Source organism: Rana temporaria, chromosome 3 (assembly GCF_905171775.1).
Source record: "Rana temporaria chromosome 3, aRanTem1.1, whole genome shotgun sequence".
Classification (NCBI taxonomy): Eukaryota; Metazoa; Chordata; class Amphibia; order Anura; family Ranidae; genus Rana; species Rana temporaria.
The window spans coordinates 198,582,395-198,607,306 of NC_053491.1; the positions used below are offsets into that span (position 1 = coordinate 198,582,395).

At 44.1% G+C, this 24,912-nt stretch overlaps 1 protein-coding gene across 1 annotated transcript; it reads right to left on the bottom strand.

The window, feature by feature from the left end:
* Positions 1-8,469: 8,469 nt before the first annotated feature.
* On the bottom strand, positions 8,470-15,649 carry SNRPF (small nuclear ribonucleoprotein polypeptide F). The gene is made up of 4 exons (XM_040344109.1): positions 15,518-15,649; positions 12,199-12,324; positions 10,716-10,780; positions 8,470-8,636 (listed from the first exon to the last, which is right to left on the bottom strand). Exons 1-4 carry the CDS (start codon positions 15,518-15,520, stop codon positions 8,570-8,572), a joined length of 261 nt encoding a protein of 86 aa, XP_040200043.1. The 5' UTR covers positions 15,521-15,649; the 3' UTR covers positions 8,470-8,569.
* Between the last annotated feature and the right edge of the window lie 9,263 nt (positions 15,650-24,912).

A 24,912-nucleotide genomic window follows, 5' to 3' on the forward strand; every position in this document is an offset into this window, starting at 1 on the left:
CCCATATTTTAACCAGTTGTGGGGTAGCTCTTCCCATGCCTACCCCCAAATGTGGGGTTTCTGTGACCTCTGGTCATCGAGCTACAACCCCCCAAATTCGATCTTAGAAAAAAAAAATCTTAAAAAAAAAAAAAAAAAATTTTTTTTTTTTTTTTTTTTTTTGGGCAAATGGGCCTATCTTGAGAAAGGGGCCTGGAGCTGCAGCTCCATCAGCCCCATTGTTAATCCGGCCCTGCCCATTGCTTTCAATGGGAAGGAGCGGTAAACACACCGCTCCAAAGATGCGGCTAGCAGGACTCTTGGAGCGGTCCTGCTAGTGCACCGCTCCAGTGTGAAAGCCCTCGGGGCTTTCACACTGGAGAAACAGCAGCCGCTGTTTCAGGTCGGTTTGCAGGCACTATTTTTACGCAATAGCGCCTGCAAATCGCCTCAGTGTGAAAGGGGTCTTAATGAGGACACAGCAGCACAAGGGGCACATTTCACTGAGACTGGGTTCACATCTATGCAAATTGGATGTGGCCTTCTCAGCATCCGATTTGCATAGCAGGAGAATGTGATCGACTCACTATGGAAACGGTTCACATATTTCCGGGGCAGCTGCGGAGCGCACTGCACAGAAAAGCTATGCGTCTTTTGCACCGTTTTAGGGCCGAATCACACAGGAAAGTGAGGGGGCCCCTGTGACACTCCGAGTGCATCCGATCGGCTCCTAGTGTTTCCAAATGTCTCCGGCACCCCCCACCTCTAGTTACATGCGGTACTGCATACACTAGCAGTGTCACTGAAACAATTTATCTGAGTTTCCATTATTTCCTATGGGGAAACTCACTTTGATATACGAGTGCTTTGGATTACAAGCATTCTTCTGAAACAAATTGCATACATGCATACCATATTGAAACGTAACAATCCACAAAGCAGGACAGCAGTTGGGCCTGTGTACTACTAGACACATTGGGAAAGTATAAAAAGGTTCCTGCACCATTATAATGAAGCATAAAACTATGGAAAATAGTACCGCTCCTAATCCTGCGCCTATGCTGTGCTCCCGCCCTGTAGTACTGACAGGTGCAGATGATCCGTGGAAAAAAGAAATGTTCCTGGACTGCCGTACTCTGATAGGCGATTTATTGAAACAAAATGAACAAAGGATAAAATCCAAAGCTGCACAACATCCAAAAATTCATGCAACACTGCAATCAATGGTAGAAAGTGGACATAGGGGACAAAAAAGCTAACATGTTTCACATCATGGATAAATGCTTAGTCATAGCTCATGACTAAGCATCTATCCATGATGTGAAACATGTTCGCTTTTTTGTCCACAGCCCCCACCAGATCGGACCTTGCATATGATATGTGAACTGCCTGCAGACAGCTCACATGCCTCTCGGCCCATGGAGTGCTCCCTCTGTCATGTCTGTCACAGATATGGCATAGAATATGGAGAAGTTTGCTCCTAAATTATCAAAGGGGCTTTCGTTAATTAGGAGTAGGGATGAGCTTCGTATTCGAGTCAAACTCATGTTCGATCGTTTGTCGAATTAGGAACGTTTTGGGCTGTTCGCGCCAAATTCGAGTTACGTTTCACAGTCCATAATTCACTGCGGCATCGCAGTGCATTGCTGGCTGATGATTGGCCAAGCATGCACTATGACCCGCATGCTTGGCCAATCACAGCTTGCAATAAACGGAGAGCCATAATTGACCAAAGCCAGGGTGGCTTTGGCCAATTATGGCTCAGGGGGTTTAGTACCCGCCCCACACTATAAAAGGCCACCCTGCAGGTCGGCCTTGTGTAGTGTGTTGCGGTGGTTAAAAGAGAGAGACAGAGAGAGTGTCCTTTTTAGTAGGTAGATAGAGCAGGCAGGCTAGTCAGTTAAAGTTACAGTGTGTAGAGGATATACTGTATATGCATCCCAGGTGTTGTGTATATATATTTATACACTGTATAGTTTAGCTAGATCAACTCTTCCTAATTTACTGGCAGGCAGGTGATTGTGCTAGCTGCAGTATTCTCACGTGGTGTATTGCCTGTGTCCTCTGCAGTGTGCACCATAAAGCTATGTGGTGTGTGTACTGCCTTTGTCCTCTGCAGTTTGCACCTAAAGCTACTTGGTGTGTACTGCCCGTGTCCTCTGCAGTTTGCACCTAAAGCTACGTAGTGTGTGTACTGCCTTTGTCCTCTGCAGTGTGCACCTAAAGCTACTTGGTGTGTACTGCCCGTGTCCTCTGCAGTTTGCACCTAAAGCTACGTAGTGTGTGTACTGCCTTTGTCCTCTGCAGTGTGCACCTAAAGCTACTTGATGTGTACTGCCCGTGTCCTCTGCAGATTGCACCTAAAGCTATGTATTGTGTACTTCCCGTGTCCTCTGCAGTGTGCACCTAAAGCTACGTGGTGTGTGTACCAGTGGTGTATTTAGGTTTTGTGCTGCCCTAGGCCTGACCTAACTCGTGCAACCCCTAATATAAATATGATCCACCCCTTCCTGTTTAAGACCTGCCCTGAAATTTCCCAGTGGGGACACTAGTTATAAGGGCCTTGGGGGGGGGGGGGGGAGGGATTCCCTTAATCTGCAGAGATTTCCTCTCACTTCCTGTTTGGCTATGGGGCAAAAAATAAAGGGAAATGAACAGATGGCAAAAAACAGGGGCTATAACGGTTCATTACTCTATCCAAAATGGCAAAAAAAGTGTTGCCTATAGTTTTACTTCAAGCACAAATTTCTGCTAAATTTATGAAGGACTAAGAGGATATAACCATGCCAGTGGGGCAGCAGAAAACATATAGCACGGTGATGAAGGTATGTGGTCCGGGCAGTGAGCAAAGGAAGGATTGGGGGCAGGAACAAATAAATCCATCTGTTTATTTTTCAGAAATCCACAGAAATAAAATTAAGATTCCTTAATTACAACTGACACAAGCAAAGCATTGCAGGAGAGTCCTACTACCTACCTGCCAGGTATAGATGATCATGTCAGTGTACCTTGGGTCTACACCATCCCCATCATACTGGCAGCAGTGCGGCCACTTTATGGGGGTGCCAGACCGGTTTGTCTTTGCGGCCCAATCCACCTCATAAGACTGGCGCTACACTAAAAGTGTAGAGCCAGCCGGCGGGGACTCTTTTCATGCTGCCCCCCTGCAAAGTGCTGGCCTAGGCCAAGATACAGCATTGGTGTGTACTGTCTGTGTCTGTGCTATTTTTCTCAATGATTTTCATCCATATTGCAGGGACCAGACATTACATTAAAGCGGCAAGCAGTTTTAAATTAACTTTTTTCTTATAGTAATCTCATTTTGTGCAGGGACATAGCTAAACACGTGCCACTTCACAGGCATACTATAGACACCCAGCAGGTACGATATTTAAAATAATTTTTAATTTTTTTTATTTTTTTATTTAAGCATCATTAAAATCACTGCTCCAGGAAAAACGACCGTTTTTAAAACTTTTTTTCCATTGATACATGTTCCCTGGGGCAAGACCCGGGTTCTCAAAGACGTTTTCACAGGCAGAATATAGACACCCAGCAGGTACAATATTTAAAGGAACGGGGGGGGGGGGGGGGGGGGGGCGCTTGTGTTCGGCTCATCCCTAATTAGGAGCAGGGTCTGCTTAATTTTATTCACTTGGAAGAATGGAGCAGGCATAAACTTTGAGCCACCTTTTGTTAATGCCCCCCCCCCCCCCCCTAATATTAGGCTTATTTCACAAAACTAACATACCAGGACAAAAATACTTATTTGAATTTTCAACAAGTGACAGTTTTCAGCCAATGTGTCCAATGAGATTTGAAAATAGCCTTAAAGACGCTGTTTTTTCTGAAATTCAAGCTCCCCTTTGTACAAATATAGCATTCATATACTTTTACAGATAAGAAAAAGCATTTGATTTGTCCTAAACCAGCCCTTACCTCAGTGTCAGTGCTTGCTGTATAACAAAAACCTCTCCCTAACTTCCTGGATGGCCCTTAGTATGTGAAAACTGTTAAGACTCAGGAAGGAGTTCACCAGATGACCACCCACCCCTGCACGTGCATGTATTTCCAATGCAATAAGCAATCACCGTTCTCACTAAATACACAGCCAGTGATCGTTTTTTTTTTTTCCCACCCCAACTTCATCTTGCATAGATCATTTATTTTGCAGAACGTGCAGGAGCGGAGCGATCAGCTAACAGCCTATGTGGATCAGAGCCATAGTATTGAAAACAGGAGAAAAATGTCCTGGGTTCTGTAAAGCTCACTATACAATCTCCTTTAGATCTGCCAATAACTATATAGTGCCTGCCCGATTGGATAGATGGTGTGTTCTCGTATCGTTTTGGTAAAGCTAAAGGAAATCGTACAGAGATTAAACAATCAGATTGTGTCATGTATGGCCACCTTTCAAGTGAATGGGCTGCCATATGCATGATGAGTGAAAATGCTACAAAACGCCCAAAAACAGCATGTGAGAGATGTGAATGGGGCCTGACAGCTGAGCGTCTGTCCATTCCCTTCTATTTACTTGTATAAAGCTGGCCTTACACAATGCAATCAGATTGTACAATCTGTACAGTTTCCTTTAGCTTTACCAGACATATGGAATAGGTGGACACACCTGAGCAATCTAACAATTTGTATCACGAGACAGGCCCTTGCACTACATGGTAATGGTGGATCTCAAAGAGGATTGTAGACAGTGGGTGGAAGGTGATATAGTAATAAGGGAGGCATGGTCCAGAGTGGTGAACACACTATAATGCCCTTTTCTGTGATCCCACAAGGCAGCATATGATGGGATTTCAACGCTTCATTGATGTCACATGATCTACAGGAGGTGATGGCATCAAAAAAACAGTCAAACTGATGAAATCTCAAAGCTTCTCTAGAAAAGGTTAAGTGAGAGATAAGCACATTGGGATAGTTTGGGCAGAAATTACATTACAAAAGGCTTCTATTTATGAAAAATAAAATCGTGCCCAAAAAGGTGGACTTAGGCTTTGATACATTTACAGATACCTTGTTCTATTAGGGCCAGTTCACACCAGACACCGTTCCGTGTGCTTTTTTTCTGCACAAAATGCATGCACAGTGTTTTCCATGTATTCCAACGGCTCTAGTTCACACCAGAAACTGACTGCATGGTGTGAACTAGAGCCGTTGGAATACATGAAAAACACTGTGCATGCATTTTTAGTGCAGAAAAAATGCGCACGGAACCAAGTCTGGTGTGAACTGGCCCTTAGCCTTATGATACCATGATCAATTACTGTACTTTTTTTTTGTACAGGTTACTTAATTTGGGATTTTGGCCCTACAGGCAATCCGATGTAATATGCAAATCGAGGTTCCGACTGTTGTGCTCATACTTTATACGGTTGGTTGTATTTCAATAAAAAAGTTTGGTAACAGAATATAACATTCATATGACTAAAATAAAAATCTTTGGGGGAGCTGTATCCTTTTTGTTACAAGGCAAAAGGGATGATAAACAGGAGCAGTAAGATGCTTTGTGAGACAATTTTGTTACAAGGTTACAGACCAAATCAGAAATTCCTTCTTTGGTTGCTGCCGCTTTAAACCTGACACTGACCACTTCTTAATTATGAATCTATTTGGATTGGACAATCTCTCTCATATAAAGTATCAGTAAAAATCTTGAACTTTGGAAACTGTTACACTTAGCTGCCCAGGAATACAGAAGCACAGAGCTGTAAAAAACGGCAGATTTTGCTGAAAGAGATGCAGTCCAATTTGTGATTAATCGTGCGGCTAATTTGCCTGATAAATGTCCCTCCATGCATTTAAGGCGATATTAAAGTCTATTCTCCCCCCTTTAAAATTAACATGTTATACTTACCTTCTCTGTGCATTTGGTTTTGCAGAGAAGCCCAGACCCTCCTTCTCAGGTCCCTCATTAGCGCTCCTGGCACCTCCCTCCTGCCAGGTGCCCTCACAGCAAGCAGCTTGCTATAGTAGCACCCGAGTCGCAGCTCCATATATCCATTCAGACACAGCTGCGTTTGCCAGACACAGCTGCGTTTTGGTCCCATCTCCTTTCTCTCCCAATTGGCTAACTGACTGACAGCGAGAGCCAATGGCACCGCTGTGTCTCAGCCAATCAGGAGGGAGAGTCCCGTGCAGCCGAGGCACTCGTGCACATCACAGGACTGAGATAGGGCTCAGTTAAGTATTAGGAGGGCTGTGGCACTTTATGCTTTGCATATTGTGCCTCTTTGCATGTTTCTAATTTGTTTGCTAAAGGGTTATATTTAAGTTCCGATTGCCAAAGACAGGCATCCTGATCCCCCCCCCCACCCCAGTGCCAAATGTGGCACCGAAAGGGGGGGGAGGGGACAAATGAGCAGAAGTTAAACTTTTGGGTGGAACTCCACTTTAATGTGTGCCTAGAGTGTGCTTACCAACTGTGGGGCAGTTCCCAGTGGACGTCGCGTCCGTGAGACCCACTGTATAAAATCACAGCGGGAGTGAGCTGGTGGCGGCCCAAAACCTGGAAGTGCAGGTGTGTGTATATATATATATATATATATATATATATATACATACACATACATACATATACATACACATATACATACACACGTGATTCTGCACAGAGCGGCTGCCCTGTAGCAGTAAATCTGCTATGGGGCAGTCGTGAAGTGGTTCAAGAAAATATTTTTTAATTTCTGCCTGTGTTGTAGGCTTCTTCTAACTTTCTATATGGTAAAAAGTGCTCAGCAGGGAAGAAGTGAGGGTAAGGCCCCTTTTACACTTGTACGACTTGGGACTGAAAAGTCACATGGCAAGTTGTACCCAATTATTTCCAATGAGTACCATTCATATCTGTGTGACTTCAAAGTAGTCCCTGTACTACTTTGGTCCGACTTGAGGTCCATAGACCTCAAGATTACACAGGCATTGCTTCAAGTCGCATCAAAATCACACAACTTTCAGGTTGCACAAGTGTGAAAGGGGACTAAAGCTTTTTTTAATAAAAATCTTGATGGGTTATAACCCTACCCTTTGTATCCAAAGCTAACAGGAGAAACATTTTGCCTGAACATGCACTAAAAATAATTACAACTTAAAAAAATAAAAACAATCATATATAAATATACAATTTTTTTCTTAGCAAGCGATGATTTTGAAAGAATCATTTGCACGACAGCTTAAATGTAGTATTGTTTAACCACTTCCATACCAGCCACCGTCATATGACGTCCACAAAGTGTCTCTACCATCCAGAGTGGACGTCATATGACGTCCTGGACTTTGAAGGGGGATATCTGAATGATGCCTGCAGCGAGAGGCATCATCCAGATATCCATCTCTTGTGCCGGCGATTCTGCACAACGTAAGAACGATCATAGCGGCGGTTCCGCTGCTAGATCGTTCTTACAGGTGGCGGGAGGGGACATTCCCCCCCTCCCGCCGCCATCAGATGCTTCGTCCGAAGCTGGCAGGAAGTATAGAGATGACTGGTGACCAGATGGTCACCAGTCATCTCTATGACCGTCGGAGGACCCGGGCGCGATGTGATGACGTCACGCCCGGGTCCCGTAAGTAAACAAAGCTGCGATTGCGGCTGTAAGCCACATTATTCATGAGATCAGTTAATTTTTTTCACCGATCTCATGGTTTCCAGCCTGGAGGAGAGATGTGGGGTCTTATTGACCCCGCATCTCTCCATAAAGAGTACCTGTCACACACGTTCCTATTACAAGGGATGTTTACATTCCTTGTAATAGGAATAAAAGTAATAAAAAATAAATAAAAAAAAAGTGTAAAAAAATATGTAAAATAAATAAATAATAAAAAAAAAAAAATTAAACGCCCCTGTCCCCGGTAGCTCGCGCGCAGAAGCGAACGCACACGCCAGTCCCGCCGACATATGTAAACACAGTTTAAACCACATATGTGAGGTATCGCCGCGTCCGTTAGAGTGGCAGCAACAATTCTAGCACTAGATCTCCTCTGTAAATCTAAACTGGTAACCTGTAAAAAATTTCAAAGCCTTGCCTATGGAGATATTTTAAGTACCGAAGTTTGGCGCCATTCCATGAGTGTGCGCAATTTTAAAGCGTGACATGTTAGGTATCTATTTACTCGGTGTAACCTAATCTTTCATATTTTACCAAAAAATTGGGCTAACTTTACTGTTTTGTTATTTTTTTAATTCATGAAACAATTTTTTCCCCCAAAAAGGGTGTTTGAAAAATTATTGCGCAAATACCGTACTAGATAAAACGTTGCAATGACCATCGTTTTATTCCTTAGGGTGTCTGCTAAAAAAACATATAATGTTTGGGGGTACTGCGTAATTTTCTAGCAAAAAAATTATGATTTGTACATGTAGGAGAGAAGTGCCAGAATAGGCCCGGTATGGAAGTGGTTAATCAAATCAAGACAATGTTTCTGGAAAGGAGGATTTCTGAGAGCAGGCACATACGAAAGAAAGTGTGAAAAAAAATCTGTTTATTTTTTTTAACAAAACATAGAAAATCAAAGTCCAACAATAACCTCGAAAGAGAAGTTTCAAGAAACAAAATAAAATTTACAAAACTAATTGGAAATTGCTTTATTCTCTCATCTCGCCATCTTCTTCCTCCTCTTCTACTCCACGTATATATAATACATTATTACACCTACAAGAAGAGACATTGTTAAAATTAATCACTCCCAATTAAAGCAGATAAAGCACAATTTTGTTTGCAACAATAGTTGTTCTTGTAGACTAAACAGTATGTACCACAAGCGCATTTGTATCCCTCATACTATTCTTAAAGCGGAGTTCCAGGCTTTTGTTGTTTATTAAGTCTGCACCTACAAAAAGTTTAGCTGCTGGCATTCCAGGCTTTACCTACCCCATGGTCCAGCGATGTAATCGCTCGGAGCGTCGCTCCACTCCACCGGCGCCGTCAAAGCCACTGTGGGCACCTGGCCGGGACAGCTTTCGGCTTCATGGCCGGGCACACAGTGCGCGAGTTGCGCTCCTAGTGGACAAGCAATCTTCTGGGACCTGTCACGTATCCCAGGAGAGGGAGAGGAGGAGTCACCTAGGCGGAAGGAGGAAGTGGGACAGGAAGTCCTACTCAAAAGTTTTTGCGTGCACTTGTAAAATTGCGATAAAACTCAGTACCCTATATTTTCCATGGGTGATGCTTTAAAAGCCCCTACGGGTCATCAGTTTGTGCAGGAGCTCTGGTTTTTGTGCATTGGTGCCCCAACGCGTGCATTTACATTCATATGTGCATGTATGCGAGACATTACATGCTTGGTTGGAACACTTTTTTTGCTTAACTTGTTTTTAATCACATAGGGTACAAAAGGTACCCAGAGTGATGATCTCTGGTGACCGGTTCTCTTAAATGAGACCCCCATGTTTCACCTGTCCTCCAATTGATCAAATGCAGTACAGATCACACTGCATTCAATGCTTCAACAGCCAGACAGTTTGGGGAATATGGGACAGGGACCCAGAAGATGGTGTAGCCCTAGCAGTATAAGGGTTAACAGAGGTGACTTGACCCACTCAAAACACATCCCCACAGGTATTTAATAAGCCAGGGGTTGACAAATTTGCTTGGAATCTAAGAGCCAGCTAAAAAAGTTAGGAGCCAGAAAACGTGCCCCGTCCCGACGAGCTTGCGCGCAGAAGCGAACACATACGTGAGCAGCGACCGCATATGTAAACGGTGTTCAAACCACACATGTGAGGTATCGCCGCGATTGGTAGAGCGGGAGCAATAATTCTAGCCCTAGACCTCCTCTGTAACTGAAAACATGCAACCTGTAGAATTTTTTAAACGTCGCCTATGGAGATTTTAAAAAGGTAAAAGTTTGTCGCCATTCCACGAGCGGACGTAATTTTGAAGCATGACATGTTGGGTATCAATTTACTCGGCGTAACATTATCTTTCATAATATTAAAAAAATGGGGATAACTTTACTGTTGTCTTATTTTTTAATTAAAAAAAGTGTAATTTTTTCCCAAAAAAGTGCGCTTGTAAGACCACTGCGCAAATACGGCGTGACAGAAAGTATTGCAATGATCGCCATTTTATTCTCTAGGGTGTTAGGATAAAAAATATATATAATGTTTGGGGGTTCTAATTAGAGGGAAAAAGATGGCAGTGAATATATATATATATATATATATATATATATATATATATATATATATATATATATATATATATATATATATATATATATATATATATATATATATATATATATATATATATTTTGCCCCCTTCCAAGCCAAGTCGCCAGGACCCTATTTCTAGTCGCCATGGCGACCTGGCGCCCGGGATTTGTCGAGCCCTGCAATAAGCAACACTGGCTTACGTTTATATACTAAGATGAGGGCAAACACTTGACGGCAGACTTGTGTTCTGGAAGTTCATCTCTGGGCACATACTGCCCAAACAGAAGTAGCCCATAAAGGTGCATAGTCCAACCACAGCAGTTGCCAGCCTCTCAGAGTTTGACAGGCTATCTGCCGTGGGGTTGGATGGTGCACCCGTGCCCTCCATCCTCAGCTAAAATACCAGTCCCATGTCCCAGGGCCAATTGCCTAGCATGCAGGTACCTTAAATAATGAAGGCTAAATTAAAAAAATCCAAAATGCTAAAATATTTTAACTGGAGTTGGGCTTTAATACAAAATAATGTGGCATCTGTATTTACATTTCATCAGAGCAGAGAAAGTAGAATACTTGCCTTATTAGAACTTCGCCAAGATGTCCGGATAATGCCCCATCAATATACTCTTCTGTATTGGCGAGCTGTAACAGAAATATTATAATATAATAAAATATATTAACCATATAAACATGTGTAAGTGGATGGTACTTTCACTCTATGGTACACGGCAATGCTCAAAATTTAAGTGCCTTGTGAAAGAAGGTGCTCATGTGACAGCTTCTGGTAGCAGGTACCAGAGGAATTGCATTTTACTGGATGAATAAAGGCAACAACTGGGAAACACCGATAAGCTATACAATCTATGCCGCAGCTATATGCCCTTTCCTCCATGTGTACCCTTATATAATACATATTAGGTTTGCAAGATAAAGCCCACCTAAATGTTACTGTACTCATGTAGCATTGCTGTGTAAACAGAGAAAACAACTAATGTAATTTATGAACATGGAAGTAAACCATGCATTTAAAGGTCTGAACACCCTGAAAAAAAGGTTCAGTCAGATCGGAATGGAAGCCCCTCAACAACAGACTATCCCGCCCCCCCACCAAGACTGGTGTCTTTTTTCAACCTTGCCTACTATGCAACTAGGAGAACACAGCATGGTAATGTAAAACATGGAAAGAGAGCCCAACATGCTGCTCCAAGTTCTGAAGAGCATTCAGACACCATGCACACAAATACAGTGCTCTTTTAACCCTTGTATGGGGCTCTATACTAATTGCCATTTATAATCTACATTTCCAATTGGAGAAAAAAAAGATAATTAGGGAGGTACTGTTAGGCCCCTTTCACATTGGGGCGGGAGGTGCGCTAACGATATAGCAACGCTATTTTTAGCGTCGCTATACCGTCAGAATTGCGGCGGCATTCGGCCTCTAGCGGTGCAGTTTAAACCCCCGCTAGCGGCCGGAATAAGGGTCAATACCGCCGGCATTGCCAGCAGTATTACCGCGGTTTCCCATTGCTTTTAATGGGAAGGAGCGGTAAACACACCGCTCCGAAGATGCTGCTAGCAGGACTTTTGGAGCGGTCTGCTAGCGCACCGCTCCAGTGTAAAAGCCCTCGGGCTTTCACACAGACTGCAGGGCAGGAGTTTTTCAGGAGCTATTTGTAGCGCTAAAACGCCTGAAAAACTCCTCAGTGTGAAAGAAGTCTTAGCGTGCAGGCACAACTCAAATGGCTAAGTGCGTCTTATGTCACCCACTGTAGATATTCTTCCTGTGGAACTACAGCCAACCCTTATAGCCATCTAGCTTCTATTTGAGTCTGCAGTTTCCATTGTGTTGCACACGTGGTCAACTATTACACCAGCCATTTCAGGGTTTTGAAAGGTCAGTTGAGATTTTATAAAAGCAGACTGGCAACTGACGATCACCAGAGCAATGTCTAGAATGTTAGAATTTATCCCTTCACTGGGGGGTATGAAAGCACTACAGCTATGCAATCACCAGTATAAAATGTCTTTCAGAGTATATTGTTTGACAGAAAATGTATTACCTGCATGTTCATGTATCCATCCACAGAGACCAGGTATCCCTTGTACTCCATACCCCACTTCAGTTTCACCATTACTGGCTTACCAGTAAGACCATTAAGGAATGGTTTTGGGTTGAGTGGCAAACTCTAAAAAGCCAAAAATAACTTGTAAGAACATCACCACATTTAGGAAGTGTATACACATAGCTACAACATTTGGCTTTTGCTATCCTATGCTTTAAACACATTCTAATCATTAACCCCTTATTGATGGAGGATAAACCTAATCTTAAAACCTGAACACAAATTTTGCAACTTTGATTTTTAGTCAAACGGTACATATCATTGCAACTAAAAGCAGCGCTCCTGTAAAAAAAAAAAAAAAAAAAAAAAAATGTCGCTGTATATTTCATGCTGTTACCATAACCTACCACCAAAGAACACCACAAAATAAATGCTCCTGATTGCAGTGATACCACATACGTGTTTATTTGTTTGCACCTGTAGCAGGGCCGAGAAACAATGGCGCACGTTTTGCTTTATTTATCCTACTTAAAACACACCGATACCAATAATATTTTAAAAATGTTTTTGTTTAATCCTACCTAAAATATACTGACCCTAACCTTTTATGATTAAAAAAAGAACAGACATTTTAGGTTCAGAGCCGGTCTATTTTTCTCTAAAAATAACAAACATGTTATACTTAACTGCTCTGTGTAGTAGTCCGGCTCACCTGGCTTCTACCTCCTGTCGACTGCCCCCACAGCAAACAGCTCGCTACGGGGGCACCCGAGCCAAGTCATAACTCTCTGAGTCCATCCAGACATGGAGCCGTGATTTGGCTGATTGACAGCGGCAGGAGCCAATGGCACTGCTGTGCATCAGCCAATCAGGAGGAGAGTCCCGGATGGCTGAGGAACTCGTGGACGTCACTGGAGAGAGACAAGGCTCAGTTAAGTATTAGGGGTGCTGTTGCAACTGCTGCACACTGAAGGTTTTTATCTTAATACATTAATGCATTAAGAAAAAAAAACACTTTACAACCATTTTACCAAGGCCCCTTTCACATTTGTGCGACTTGGGACTGCAAAGTCGCATGACAAGTCGTTCCCCAATGATAAGCATTCATATATGTGCGACTTCAAGTCATGCCAACTTCATAGTAGTCCCCGTACTACTTTGGTCCAACTTTCATGCGAGTTGAGGTCTACACAGACAATCCCTGAAATTTGCGACAAAAATCATGAAAAAAAAAAAAAAATAAGTGTGAAAAGGGGCCCAAGGGAAACTGGCTGTGAAGCCACATGTTTGAGCCGCTCTGCACGGTGTGAATGATCCTACAGTGTTCTGGGAGCTGTAATGCGTCCCAGAAGGCTGCAGAGGAAGGAGGTGGGGGTGAATGTCCGCTCAGATAGCCCAGGTGATCCAGGCGAAAGTGGGAGAGGGTACCTGTCAAAAACAGGTACCCACTTCCCTCCCCAAAAATAATGGGATTTGGCAAACAAGCAGAACTTCGACTTTAAAGGAGTTCCACCCAAAAGTGGAATTTCTGCTCATTTGTCTCCTTTCCCCCCCTCCGGTGCCACAATTGGCGACTTTCTTCTTCGACAGGTATCCTGTTCCCACTTCCAGGAGTCCACGCCGCGACCCATGATGTCTCCGCAGGGCTCCCTCCTTCCCGTCGCCGGGCTAGTTGGAAAGGAGGAGTGGGGCCCTTACGCATGCGCAGTAGGGTTCACGGCATAAGGCTACACTGCCGGTTTCTGTTACTCGCAATGGAGGCGGCGGCAGCACCCGACAGCTGATGGAAAGAGCTGCAGTGCCGACATTTCTGCGACTCCAGGACAGGCAAGTGTCCTATTAAAAGCCAGCATCTGCAGGATGTGTAGCTGCTGGTTTTTAAAAAAAAATTTGGGCGGACTTCTGCTTTAAGCAGACTTTACTACCGCTTTAAGGGCTGGTTCTTGTGCGATTCCCAGACAGCACAATTTTGCAGCCCTGGAAAGTGGAGAAAATATTGTATGAACTACTTTTACAAGGTGTGCTGCACATAAGTGGTACCATTCGCTTTGGTGTCCTGTTAACATTACATTGGTACCAGCAGATCACAAAGGCAGTGCGGGAAACACACGGACCCTGCACTGCGTTCTGGTGTGAACCGGCCCTAAAATGTTCCCCCCGTCAGGCTTTGAATCCTGTCTGTGCCCCAACAATGGACATTCAACTATAGGGGAGGGAAAAAAAAATAAAAAAAAGACAGATAACATTTACTTCCTGTGGACTCCATTGGAAATGAGAGCACATCTTTCTGACATAAGGGAAATCCATAGATGTCACTGGAAGATTTTCCTTCTATTCTAAGTCCTGTGACAACTTTTGGATTCATCATCACTTCCATTCCTGGTCACAATTAGAGATACAGACAGCATAAAAGCCTCACAGAGATTCTAACCCCTCATTCTAAATCTGAAGAAAAAGAAGCTTTGCCTTTAGTTACACTGTCACCATCAGTCCTAGTGAGCACTGTTTCCGCTACAAAAAGATGGAAAATCCAAGTTTTTGAGCTGTGACCAGAAATATTCTAATGTGGACACTTGTTCCTGGAGATTTCCTTATTTAGGAAAGATCGCTTACTTCCTGTTGTGTGTATAAGACAGGAAGTGATGGGAAATCCAAGGTTGTCACCAGACAAGGAAGGGGGTGAAATCTAATGGGGACACTTGTTCCTGGAGATTTCCTTATTTAGGAAAGATCGCTTACTTCCTGTTGTGTGTATAAGACAGGAAGTGATGGGAAATCCAAGGTTGTCACCAGACAAGGAAGGGGGTGAAATCTAATGGGGACACTTGTTCCTGGAGATTTCCTTATTTAGGAAAGATCGCTTACTTCCTGTTGTGTGTATAAGACAGGAAGTGATGGGAAATCCAACGTTGTCACCAGACAAGGAAAGGGGTGAAATCTCCTAATGGGGACACTTGTTCCTGGAGATTTCCTTATTTAGATAAGATATATCCTCTTATTTCCTGTGGCGTGTGTGTATATAGGACAGGAAGTGAGACGTTTCCCAAAGGGGACAAAACCCATTCATAGTGTGGCATCGTTGCAGACAGCATACTGTATTTAGAAAGGAAAGCCTGCCAACCATTCACTGTGGTACAGATCCGGTGTAAGCAGCCTGTAGCAGAGTAGGTGTGTGTGAGATGTATGAGATCAGCCATGTGCTTTGTTACTGTGCAGAGAATGGAGTGTCAAATGCTCCGCGCGCCATGCCCAATCACTGGTGACTAAGGGCTCCCACACCCCCACCAGCCATGTGTACGGCTCCCCCACTACTCACCATGCCGACGCTGAATCCACCGCTCACCTACAAACCAGAAAAAATTTCCCCGCGGAATGCTACTCGAACACACCGCCGGAGAGAGCAGGAAATGGCTGCGAGAGGGAAAGCAGAGAGGAGGAAAGACGAGATGGCCGGGACGGAAAAGGGAGAAGGAGAACTGCTCCCTCTTGTGCTAGGAGGTATGAAGTGCAGGTAATCGTAAATGTCGGGAATAGCACCCTCTGCTGGCTATTTTGGTATAATACATCTAGTTCAATAGAATACACCTAACCTTAGATCAGGGGTAGGCAAACTTTTTAGAGATGGAGATCCACCTGGACAACAAAAGATCACCGCGCTTTTTTTTCTTTTCTTTTCTTTTTTGCCTACCGTCACATTTACTCCTTTCCCACCCAGGCCAATTTTCAGCTTTTAGCTCTGTCACACTTTGAATGACAATTGTGCGGCCATGCAGCACTGTACACCATTTCACATTTTTATCATTTTTTTTACACAGATAGAGCTTTCTTTTGATGGCATTTAATCACCACTGGTATTTTTTTTGCTAAATAAACCAAAAAAGACTAAAAATTTTGAGAAAAAAAATGTTTTTCATAGTTTGTTATAACATTTTGCAAACAGGTAATTTTTCTCTTTTACTGATGTGCGCTGATGAGGCCGCACTGATGGGTACTGATTAAGGATGAGCTCTGGCGTGTTTGCATGCTACATGTGCAGAGCCGGCCAGGAAGTGTGCACGTCGCTGCGCTAATCACAGCCAGGGAGACATTTCCCGATCTCTGCAGCCGAGCATCGGGACAATGTCTACCTGGCTGTGATTAGCGCAGCGCCGTGCACACTTCCTGGTGGGCTCTGCACGTGTAGCATGCGAACACGCCAAAGCTCATCCTTAGTACTAATAGGCTGAACTGATGAGGCCACACCGATGGGTACTGATAGGCTGCACTAATGGGTACTGATAGGCTGCACTTATGAGGCCGTAGTGATGTGTACTGATAGGCTGAACTGATGGACACTGATGAGGCTGCACTGATAGGAGTCACTGATAGGCAACACTGAAGAGAACTGATAGGCAGCACTAATGGGCACTAATAGGCAGCATTGAGGTGCACTATTAGATGACACTGATGGGCATTGATTGGCAGGACTGATGAGCACTGATTGGCAGGACTGGTGGGCACTGGTGGGGCTGCACTGATAATCAGGACACTGATAATCAGTGCCCTGATTATCAGTGTCGATGTCCCTTTTACACAAGCTGTTACAGCACCCTTTACATAAAAGCCTCTCCATTACATCAGAGCTCCCCTTCACACCAGTACACCCCTACACATTAAAGTCCCCCTATTAAATTGTAGTTGCCCTCATTAAACCAGAGTGCCCCCATCAAATCAGAGTCTGTCCATTTAATCGTCTCGCCCATCACATCAGAGTCCCCTTCCTTCATATCAGTATTCCTCCTTTCACATTGCAGTTTCCCCATTATGTCAGTGTTCACACTTCATGTTAGAGTCACCCCTTCACATTAGAGCCCCCCCCCCCATCACATCAGAGTCCTCCCAATACATTAGAGTGCCTCCATTTACATCAAAGTCTACTCATCTCATCAGAGTCAGCCCCCATCAAATCAGAGCCCCCCCTCCCACCTTTACATTAGAGTTCCCCTTTCATGTCAAATACCCCCCAGCACATCAGAATACCCCCATCATATCACACCAGGAAGCCCCCCCATCACACCAGAGTCAGCTCCATCACATCCAGCCCCAATCACATCAGAGTCAGGCCCCATCACATCAGAGTCAGCCCCTATCACACCAGAGACCTCCATCACCTCATAGTCAGACCCATCACACCAGAGTCCCCTGATCACATTGGAGTCCCCGCCTCATATTAGAGACCCCGTCACATGAGTGCCCCTCCCCCTCATTAGAGCCCCCTATTACATCAAAGTCAGGCCCCATCACATCACAGTCAACCCCTATCACATCATAATCAGCCCCATTGCACCAGAGTGACCCCATTTAAATTAGAGCCCCCTCCCTTACATTAGAGTTCCCCTTCCATGTCAAAGACCTCCCAAAGCATCAGAATACCCCATCAGATCACACCAGGGTTTCTCCATCACATCAGAATACCCCAACCCCATCAGAGTCAGCCCCCATCACATCAGAATCAGCTCCATTACATCAGAGTGCTCCCATCACATTGGAGTCAGTCCCCATCACATTAGATCCCACCTTCACATTAGAGTTACTCTTTCATGTCAGTCAGAGTTCCCCATCATTACATCAGAGTCCTCCCATTATATCATAATAACACATCAGCGTCAGAAACCCCATTCACATCAGATTCCCCCATCACATCAGAGTCATCTTCCTTCACAAATAGAGTTATACCATCAAATTTTTACCACAGCTGAAGCATCATGGCAAGGGAAGAACACAGAGCCGATCCAGATGGAAGCAGGATTCCATCCTCTCCAGAAAAGACCCTGGATCAACATGATGCATTTAAATGGTGCCTGCCTACCAGCACTAAAGCAATGAATGATATGGTGTGTCCTGGTCCACTCCCTGCACCATAAAAACAAATAATATGGTGCAATGGATAGGGACGTGGTATGGTACAGCCATGCCAACTTGGCATCACCAAGGTTTCACACTGTACAAGGCATGATTAAAATCTGCGGGGAGCATAGTACATCCCAGCACCCCCCTAGATCCAGCCCTGACTTGAGCTATATCTCTCTATGGATCATGGAAAAATTGGCACATTTGTTGTGTTGATGATGCTCTGGGCAAAAAGGTCCTGCTGTCTGTCCTCCATAAAGGGGGATACCTTTTTCCCTGTTTTACAGTCAAGACAGCCCACACAGACAGACAGCAGTTCAAAGTTGTTTCCCACCTCTAAAAAAAAAATCGACTTCTTTATACAGTGATCTATCTATCTATGCATTATGGATATAAGGACACATTTATTAAAGTAATAACCGCATTCTCAATAACAAAAATTATTGAAAAATATTGAGAGCGCGGTTATCAATTATACTCTTTTTTTTTTTTTTACTATCTCTTGGCTGTAGTTAGCCTTATATCAAGAACTCCTAAAATTTACAATTTCAAAAATGTTTTCAGCACACTGTTTAATTTTTATCACTAGTTAGTTTTTCACTAATTCTTTGTCCATTTTTGCACAGGTATAGGACTGTTTAGCCCTACTATTTATAGAAAAAGGACAAATTTGCTGTGTTGATGATGCTCCAGGCAAAAAGGTCATAAAAAGGTATACAATTGACATTGTGAAGCTCTGTATATTGCATTTGATGTGCTTTTTTACTTTGTAAGTGTTTTTAACCCATCGTTTGCTAGAATAAAAGTACCAAGAGTCCCCTTTTGTTTTCCATATGCCTTATGCTTATACTGTATGAACAGTGTGTGAAGTGAAAGGAGAAATGTTCGGATTTTCAGTCCCTAACACCAGCCCAGAGGTTGAGCTACATAAAGCTCACTATAGATCAGGGCTGTCTTAATGAGAGGGCACACCTGGGCACTGCCCAGGGGCCCTAGCTGCTTGGGGGGCCCCTGCCCTTTCCCCAAGGAAGCTGGTCCTTGAGCCCGGCTGTCCCTTTACATCCCAGATATCCCCCCCCCCCAGCACTCTGACCCCTCTACATCCCAGATATCCCCCCAGCACTCTGACCCCTCTACACGCCAGATATCCCCCCAGCACTCTGACCCCTCTGCACCCCAAATATCCCCCCAGCACTCTGACCCCTCTACACCCTAGATATCCCCCCAGCACTCTGACCCCTCTACACCCTAGATATCCCCTACCTCCTACCTACTTGATTTCTGTTTACCTGCACTGTCTCCATTGTAGGGGCCCCTGAGCATTACTTTGCCCAGGGGCCCATGATGCTATTAAGACGGCCCTGCGTAGATCATGAGATTTGACCTCACTATAGATCATGAGCTTTTGACCTCACTATAGATCATGAGGTCATAGAAGGAGGTGATCCTTTCGTTCTCTCACAACGTAGAGTGCACGCATGTCACTAGTGAATTCTGATATGCAGGAGAAGAAACATATATCACATTTATCATAATGGTGATTGGTATCACTCTGTGGACATTGGACCTAAAAATTGTGTTTGGCAGACATTTTTTAAATTTGTTATATATATATATATATATATATATATATATATATATATAATCAGCTCCATTATATACAGTATCTCAAAAAAGTGAGTACACCCCTCACATTTTTGTAAATATTTTATTATATCTTTTTATGTGTCAACGCTGAAGAAATTACATTTTGCTACAATGTAAAGTAGTGAATGTACAGCTTGTATAACAGTGTAAATTTGCTGTCCCCTCAAAATTACTTAACACACAGCCATTAATGTCTAATTCGCTGGCAACAAAAGTGAGTACACCCCTAAGTGAAAATGTCCAAATTGGGCCCTTAGTGTCAATATTTTGTGTGGCCACTATTATTTTCCAGCACTGCCTTAACCCTCTTGGGAAAGGAGTTCATCAGAGCTTACAAACAAAAACAAATCTCTTGCGCTCCGGTATTTTTTGAAAAGTGCTATGAGGTGGTGTAGTTCAATTAAAAGGTATCTTCCAGAGTCTTGCAGCCCTCCTCAGAATCGTGGGAATTCATGAAACTAAGAAAAAAGAGAGTAGAACGGAGGGCGCACCGACCTAGTGTGATACTGCTTAAATTAATTTTAATAAAATGTTAAAATCAATCATTATACTCACAATATGGAGTTTAAAACCAGGCCTTAAAAGACAGTACAGCAGAAATCCAGCAACATCAGCAGAACACGATAATCACTTGAATCTACAATCGATGTTAGGGCTTAACATCGATTGTAGATTCAAGTGATTATCGTGTTCTGCGCCCTCCGTTCTTCTCTCTTTGTTCATCAGAGCTTCCCAGGTTGCCACTGGAGTCCTCTTCCACACCTCCATGACGACATCACGGAGATGGTGGATGTTAGAGACCTTTTTTTTAAATATATACAAGGGGCCAGATTCTGAAAGGACTTACGACGGCGCAGCGCCATGTACGCCGTCGTAAGTCCTAATCCGACCCGTCGTATCTATGCGCCTGATTCTTAGAATCAGTTACCCATAGATATCCATTAGATCCGACAGGCGTAAGTCTCTTACGCCGTCGGATCTTAACTGCATTTTATTTTGACTGTTAGGTGGCGCTTCCATTTAATTCCGCGTCGAGTATGCATATTAGCTAGATACGCGAATTCCCGAACGTACGCGCGGCCGACGCAGTAAAGTTACGACGTTTACGTTAGGCTTTTCCCGGCGTATAGTTGCCCCTGCTATATGAGGCATAAGTGCAGCGTACCAATGTTAAGTATGGCCGTCGTTCCCGCGTCGAAATTTGAAAAAGTTACGTTATTTGCGAAAGTCGTCCGTGAATGGGGCTGGACGTCATTTACGTTCACGTCAAAACCAATGACGTCCTTGCGGCGTACTTTGGAGCAATGCACACTGGGAAATTCCACGGACGGCGCATGCGCCATTCCGCAAAAACGTCAATCACGTCGGGTCACAGTAGTTTTACATAAAACACGCCCCCCTGATCCAAATTTTAATTAGGCGGAAATACAGCACTTGCCCGTCTAAGTTGCGGAGGCGTAACGTAAATCGGATACGTTACGCCCGGGCAAAGATACGCCGCTGACTGAGAATCTGGCCCATAGTGTCTTTTCTGCCTTAAAAAGCCTGCCTGATTACAAATATACATTTTTTAGGTAAATTTACCTTGGATTAACACAAATTAGTTTTATTGTTATTAATAATATTATATGCTGCAAGTTTCCACTAGATGTCGCTTTATTCGTATTTTTCAAGACAAAATAACTTCACTGAACAGGGAAAGCCAGTAGCAAATGAGTAACATGCAGTCACTATTTTAATATATATATATATATATATATATATATATATGTATATACAGTATATATAGTAAGTTCTAATGAGTGTCAAAGAGTGGAGTATGGCTTAATTTAAAGAACATAAAAGAAAATAACAATGGCCCAGATTCAAGTAGAATTGCGCGATATTTGCAGGGGGAGCAGGGCAACGATTTTGCCCTGCGCCCCCGCATATATTTTGCGCTGCCCTCGATTCACGGAGCAGTAGCTCCGTGAATTGTGAGGGCGCGCCAGCAAATTTGCCCGGCGTAAGCGCGCGCAAGTTAAATGATCCCGCCGGGGGCGGGAATCATTTAAATTAGGCGCGCTCCCGCGCCGAGCGTACAGCGCATGCTCCGTCGGGAAACTTTCCCGACGTGCATTGCGGCAAATGATGTCGCAAGGACGTCATTTGCTTCTAAGTGAACGTGAATGGCGTTCAGCGCCATTCACGTTTCACTTACGCAAACGCCGTGAAATTCAAATTTCACGGCGCGGGAAGGCCGGCAATACTTTAGCATTGGCTGCCCCTACTATTAGAAGGGGCAGCCTTGCGCTAAAAGTAGCCGTACGGAAACTCCGCACCTGGCTTGCGCGGGGCCCGCGCAAGCTTGTGAATCAGTGGTAGTATGCAATTTGCATACTACACGCTGATACACAATGGGAGCGCCCCCTAGCGGCCCCTGCAAGAATGCAGCCTAAAATCTGCGAGGCATAAGAGCCTTATGCCGCGCAGATTTTAGCCTGCAGTCGGTGTAACGAGGTTCCTGAATCAGGAGCACTCGTTACACCGGAGCAAGTAAGCACTTGCGCTGCGTAACCTATGGTTGCGCTGGCGCAAGTGCTTCTTGAATCTGGGCCAATGTTTTTCTAACCATTCCTCATGGTTTAAACCACCTTTCCCCCCCCCCTTCTTTCCCCCCGCTTTTCCTCTTCCCCCTTTTCCCTTCCCCCCCCTTTTTTCACTCCTTCCCTCGCCTTTGCTTCTTTCTTCCCCTTTCCTCCCCCTCTGGCTCTTCCCAGGCTCTCTCCTCCTTCCCTCCCTGTTCTTTCTCCTTGATATGCTAGTCTTGCATTATTGCCTTACCCTTTTTTTATTTTCTTACCTTATACTTTACATCATAGGTATCCACCCATATCCCCTTTGTCCGCCGCAGGGGATCCTGTATGGCGTCCACGGTTCACACACTGTTTTTCTATTCAGTGGGTAAGCTACCTAGCTATATCTATGTATATACTATTTGCTGTATGTGTAATTATTATGTTTACATGTTCTTATTGTATTTGTTCTAGAGATTGGTTCTCCTGAGGAAGCGGGTAACTGCGAAACTAGTCGAGACTTTGACCAATCTAGCAATCGACACAGATGTCTCTTGGGGGACCCCTGAGCGTCTGTCTTTTGTTTGTTCAATTTTAACAATGTTAATTGTATATTTGATTTTTCCAATAAATCAATTTATCTTTATATATACTACATTGTATCTTGTTATTACCAGTACTGAGATAGTCCAGGAAATCCTTTTGAGTGGAGATATTTCGGGTGTAGCCTCAGCCACTACTCCCTTCTCCCCACTCCCCCCTATTCTGCAGAAGTTCTAATGACCTGACACTTTATCTAAAGGAAGCTTGAAATCATTTTTTCCAGGAGAAGAATACTTTGACACCTATCAATTCAGGGTCAGTAAAGTGGCATTTGCCACCCACTCAGGAGGTCTAAGAGACATGTAAGGAATGCAGCTTTGATTGTCCACCTGTAAGGTTTTTTGATGGAGACCAAACCTGATTTAAGCCAGCCAAGCCAGCAGTGTCATACCTGTGATATATCATGTGCTCCAATCTCACTGCTTTTCTGCCCTGTTCTGCTGTTTTGATACCTCTGTTAATGACCTCGGATTGGATTTGTGCCTATTCTCTGAACTCTATGGGCCAGATCCACAAAGATCTGCCTATCTTTAGGCAGGCATAGCGTATCTCAGATACACTACGCTTCCGTAACTTAGAGCGTAGTTTCCGTATCCAGAAAGAATTTGCGCCGTAAGTTACGGCGGCGTAGTGTAAATGTGTCGGCGTAAGGGCGCGCAATTCAAATGACTAAGATGTGGGCGTGTTTTATGTTAATTCATCTTGACCCCACGTAAATGACGTTTTTTTTTAACTACGCATGCGCCGTCGGTGGGGGTATCCCAGTGCGCATGCTCGAAATCACGTCGCAAATAGTCAATGCTTTCGACGTGAACGTAATTTACGCAAAGCCCTATTCGCGAATGTTTTACGCAAACGACGTAAACGACAGAAAATTCGACGCTGTCCCGACGTCCATACTTAACATTGCGTACGCCTCATAGACCCAGGAGTGACATTACGCCGAAAAAAGCCTTACGTAAACAATGTAAAAAAATGCGCCGGGCGGACGTATGTTTGAGGATCGGCGTATCTAGCTAATTTGCATACTCTACGCGGAAATCAACAGAAGCGCCACCTAGGCCAGCGTAAATATGCACCTAAGATCTGACGGCGTACTAAGACGTACATCAGTCGGATCGAGCCCACATTCAGTCGTATCTTGTTTTGTGGATACAAAACAAAAATACGACGGCGCATCGTAGAACTTACGCGGCGTATAAATAGATACGCCGGCGTAAGTTCTTTGTGGATCTGGCCCTATCTCTCTTTTCAACTATGGATTGACCCTGACTATTCGGAACCTTTCCTGCCATGTAACTGGACTGTCATTGAACCACTCTGCCTGTCTGATACCATAAGTACCTGTTTGCTGTGCTCAGTTTGTGTCTGCCGCAGTGTGATTGCCAGGCACTATAGCATCATTGTGTATAAGCCTGGGGGCAACCAAGTACTGGTAGGCCTGATTGCCTTATGGGAAAGGGGGCTGTTATAGATGAAGAACACAGACGTTAGCTATAGAGTCTGACCACCTGCCCTAGGGATAAGCGTGACATACACTGTAGTTACCTTATACAGATGCCTGTAGGCCAATCACTGAATGCTGGAAGGCAGGGGTAGGCAACCTTTTGTGTATAGTGTGCTGAAAATGTTTTCAAAGAAATTGAGAGTACCAGCTACATAAAAAAAGGACAACTTCACACACTCAATCACGAAAAGGAATTACTATAAACAAAATGCTGTAAATGACTTACATAACAGTATGAATTTAGGGCCAGATCCTCAGCCAGCGGTGCAAATTTAGTTTGTCCTAACTTATGTGATTTAAGTTACGTTGCCCTAAGTTGGTGTCGTAAGTGCCGTATCCACAGCGCATTTGCGTCTAAATGTGCGCCAGCGTAACTTAAATTCAGAGGCGTAAGGCGGGGTTTTTGCAAGTGGGAAGGAAGTGGGCGTGCTTCATTGTAATGAGCCGTGACCCCATGCAAATGAGGCGCCGGCCCTACTGCGCATGCGCGCACGAATCGGGACCTCACTG

What these genes read in the sequence shown, in the direction of transcription:
- SNRPF (XM_040344109.1), bottom strand. An exon ending in ATGGATACATGAACATGCAG is followed by an intron (nt 10,781 to 12,198) that starts GTAATACATTTT and finishes TTTCTGTTACAG; the next exon opens with CTCGCCAATACAGAAGAGTA. An exon ending in CTTGGCGAAGTTCTAATAAG is followed by an intron (nt 8,637 to 10,715) that starts GCAAGTATTCTA and finishes CTCTTCTTGTAG; the next exon opens with GTGTAATAATGTATTATATA.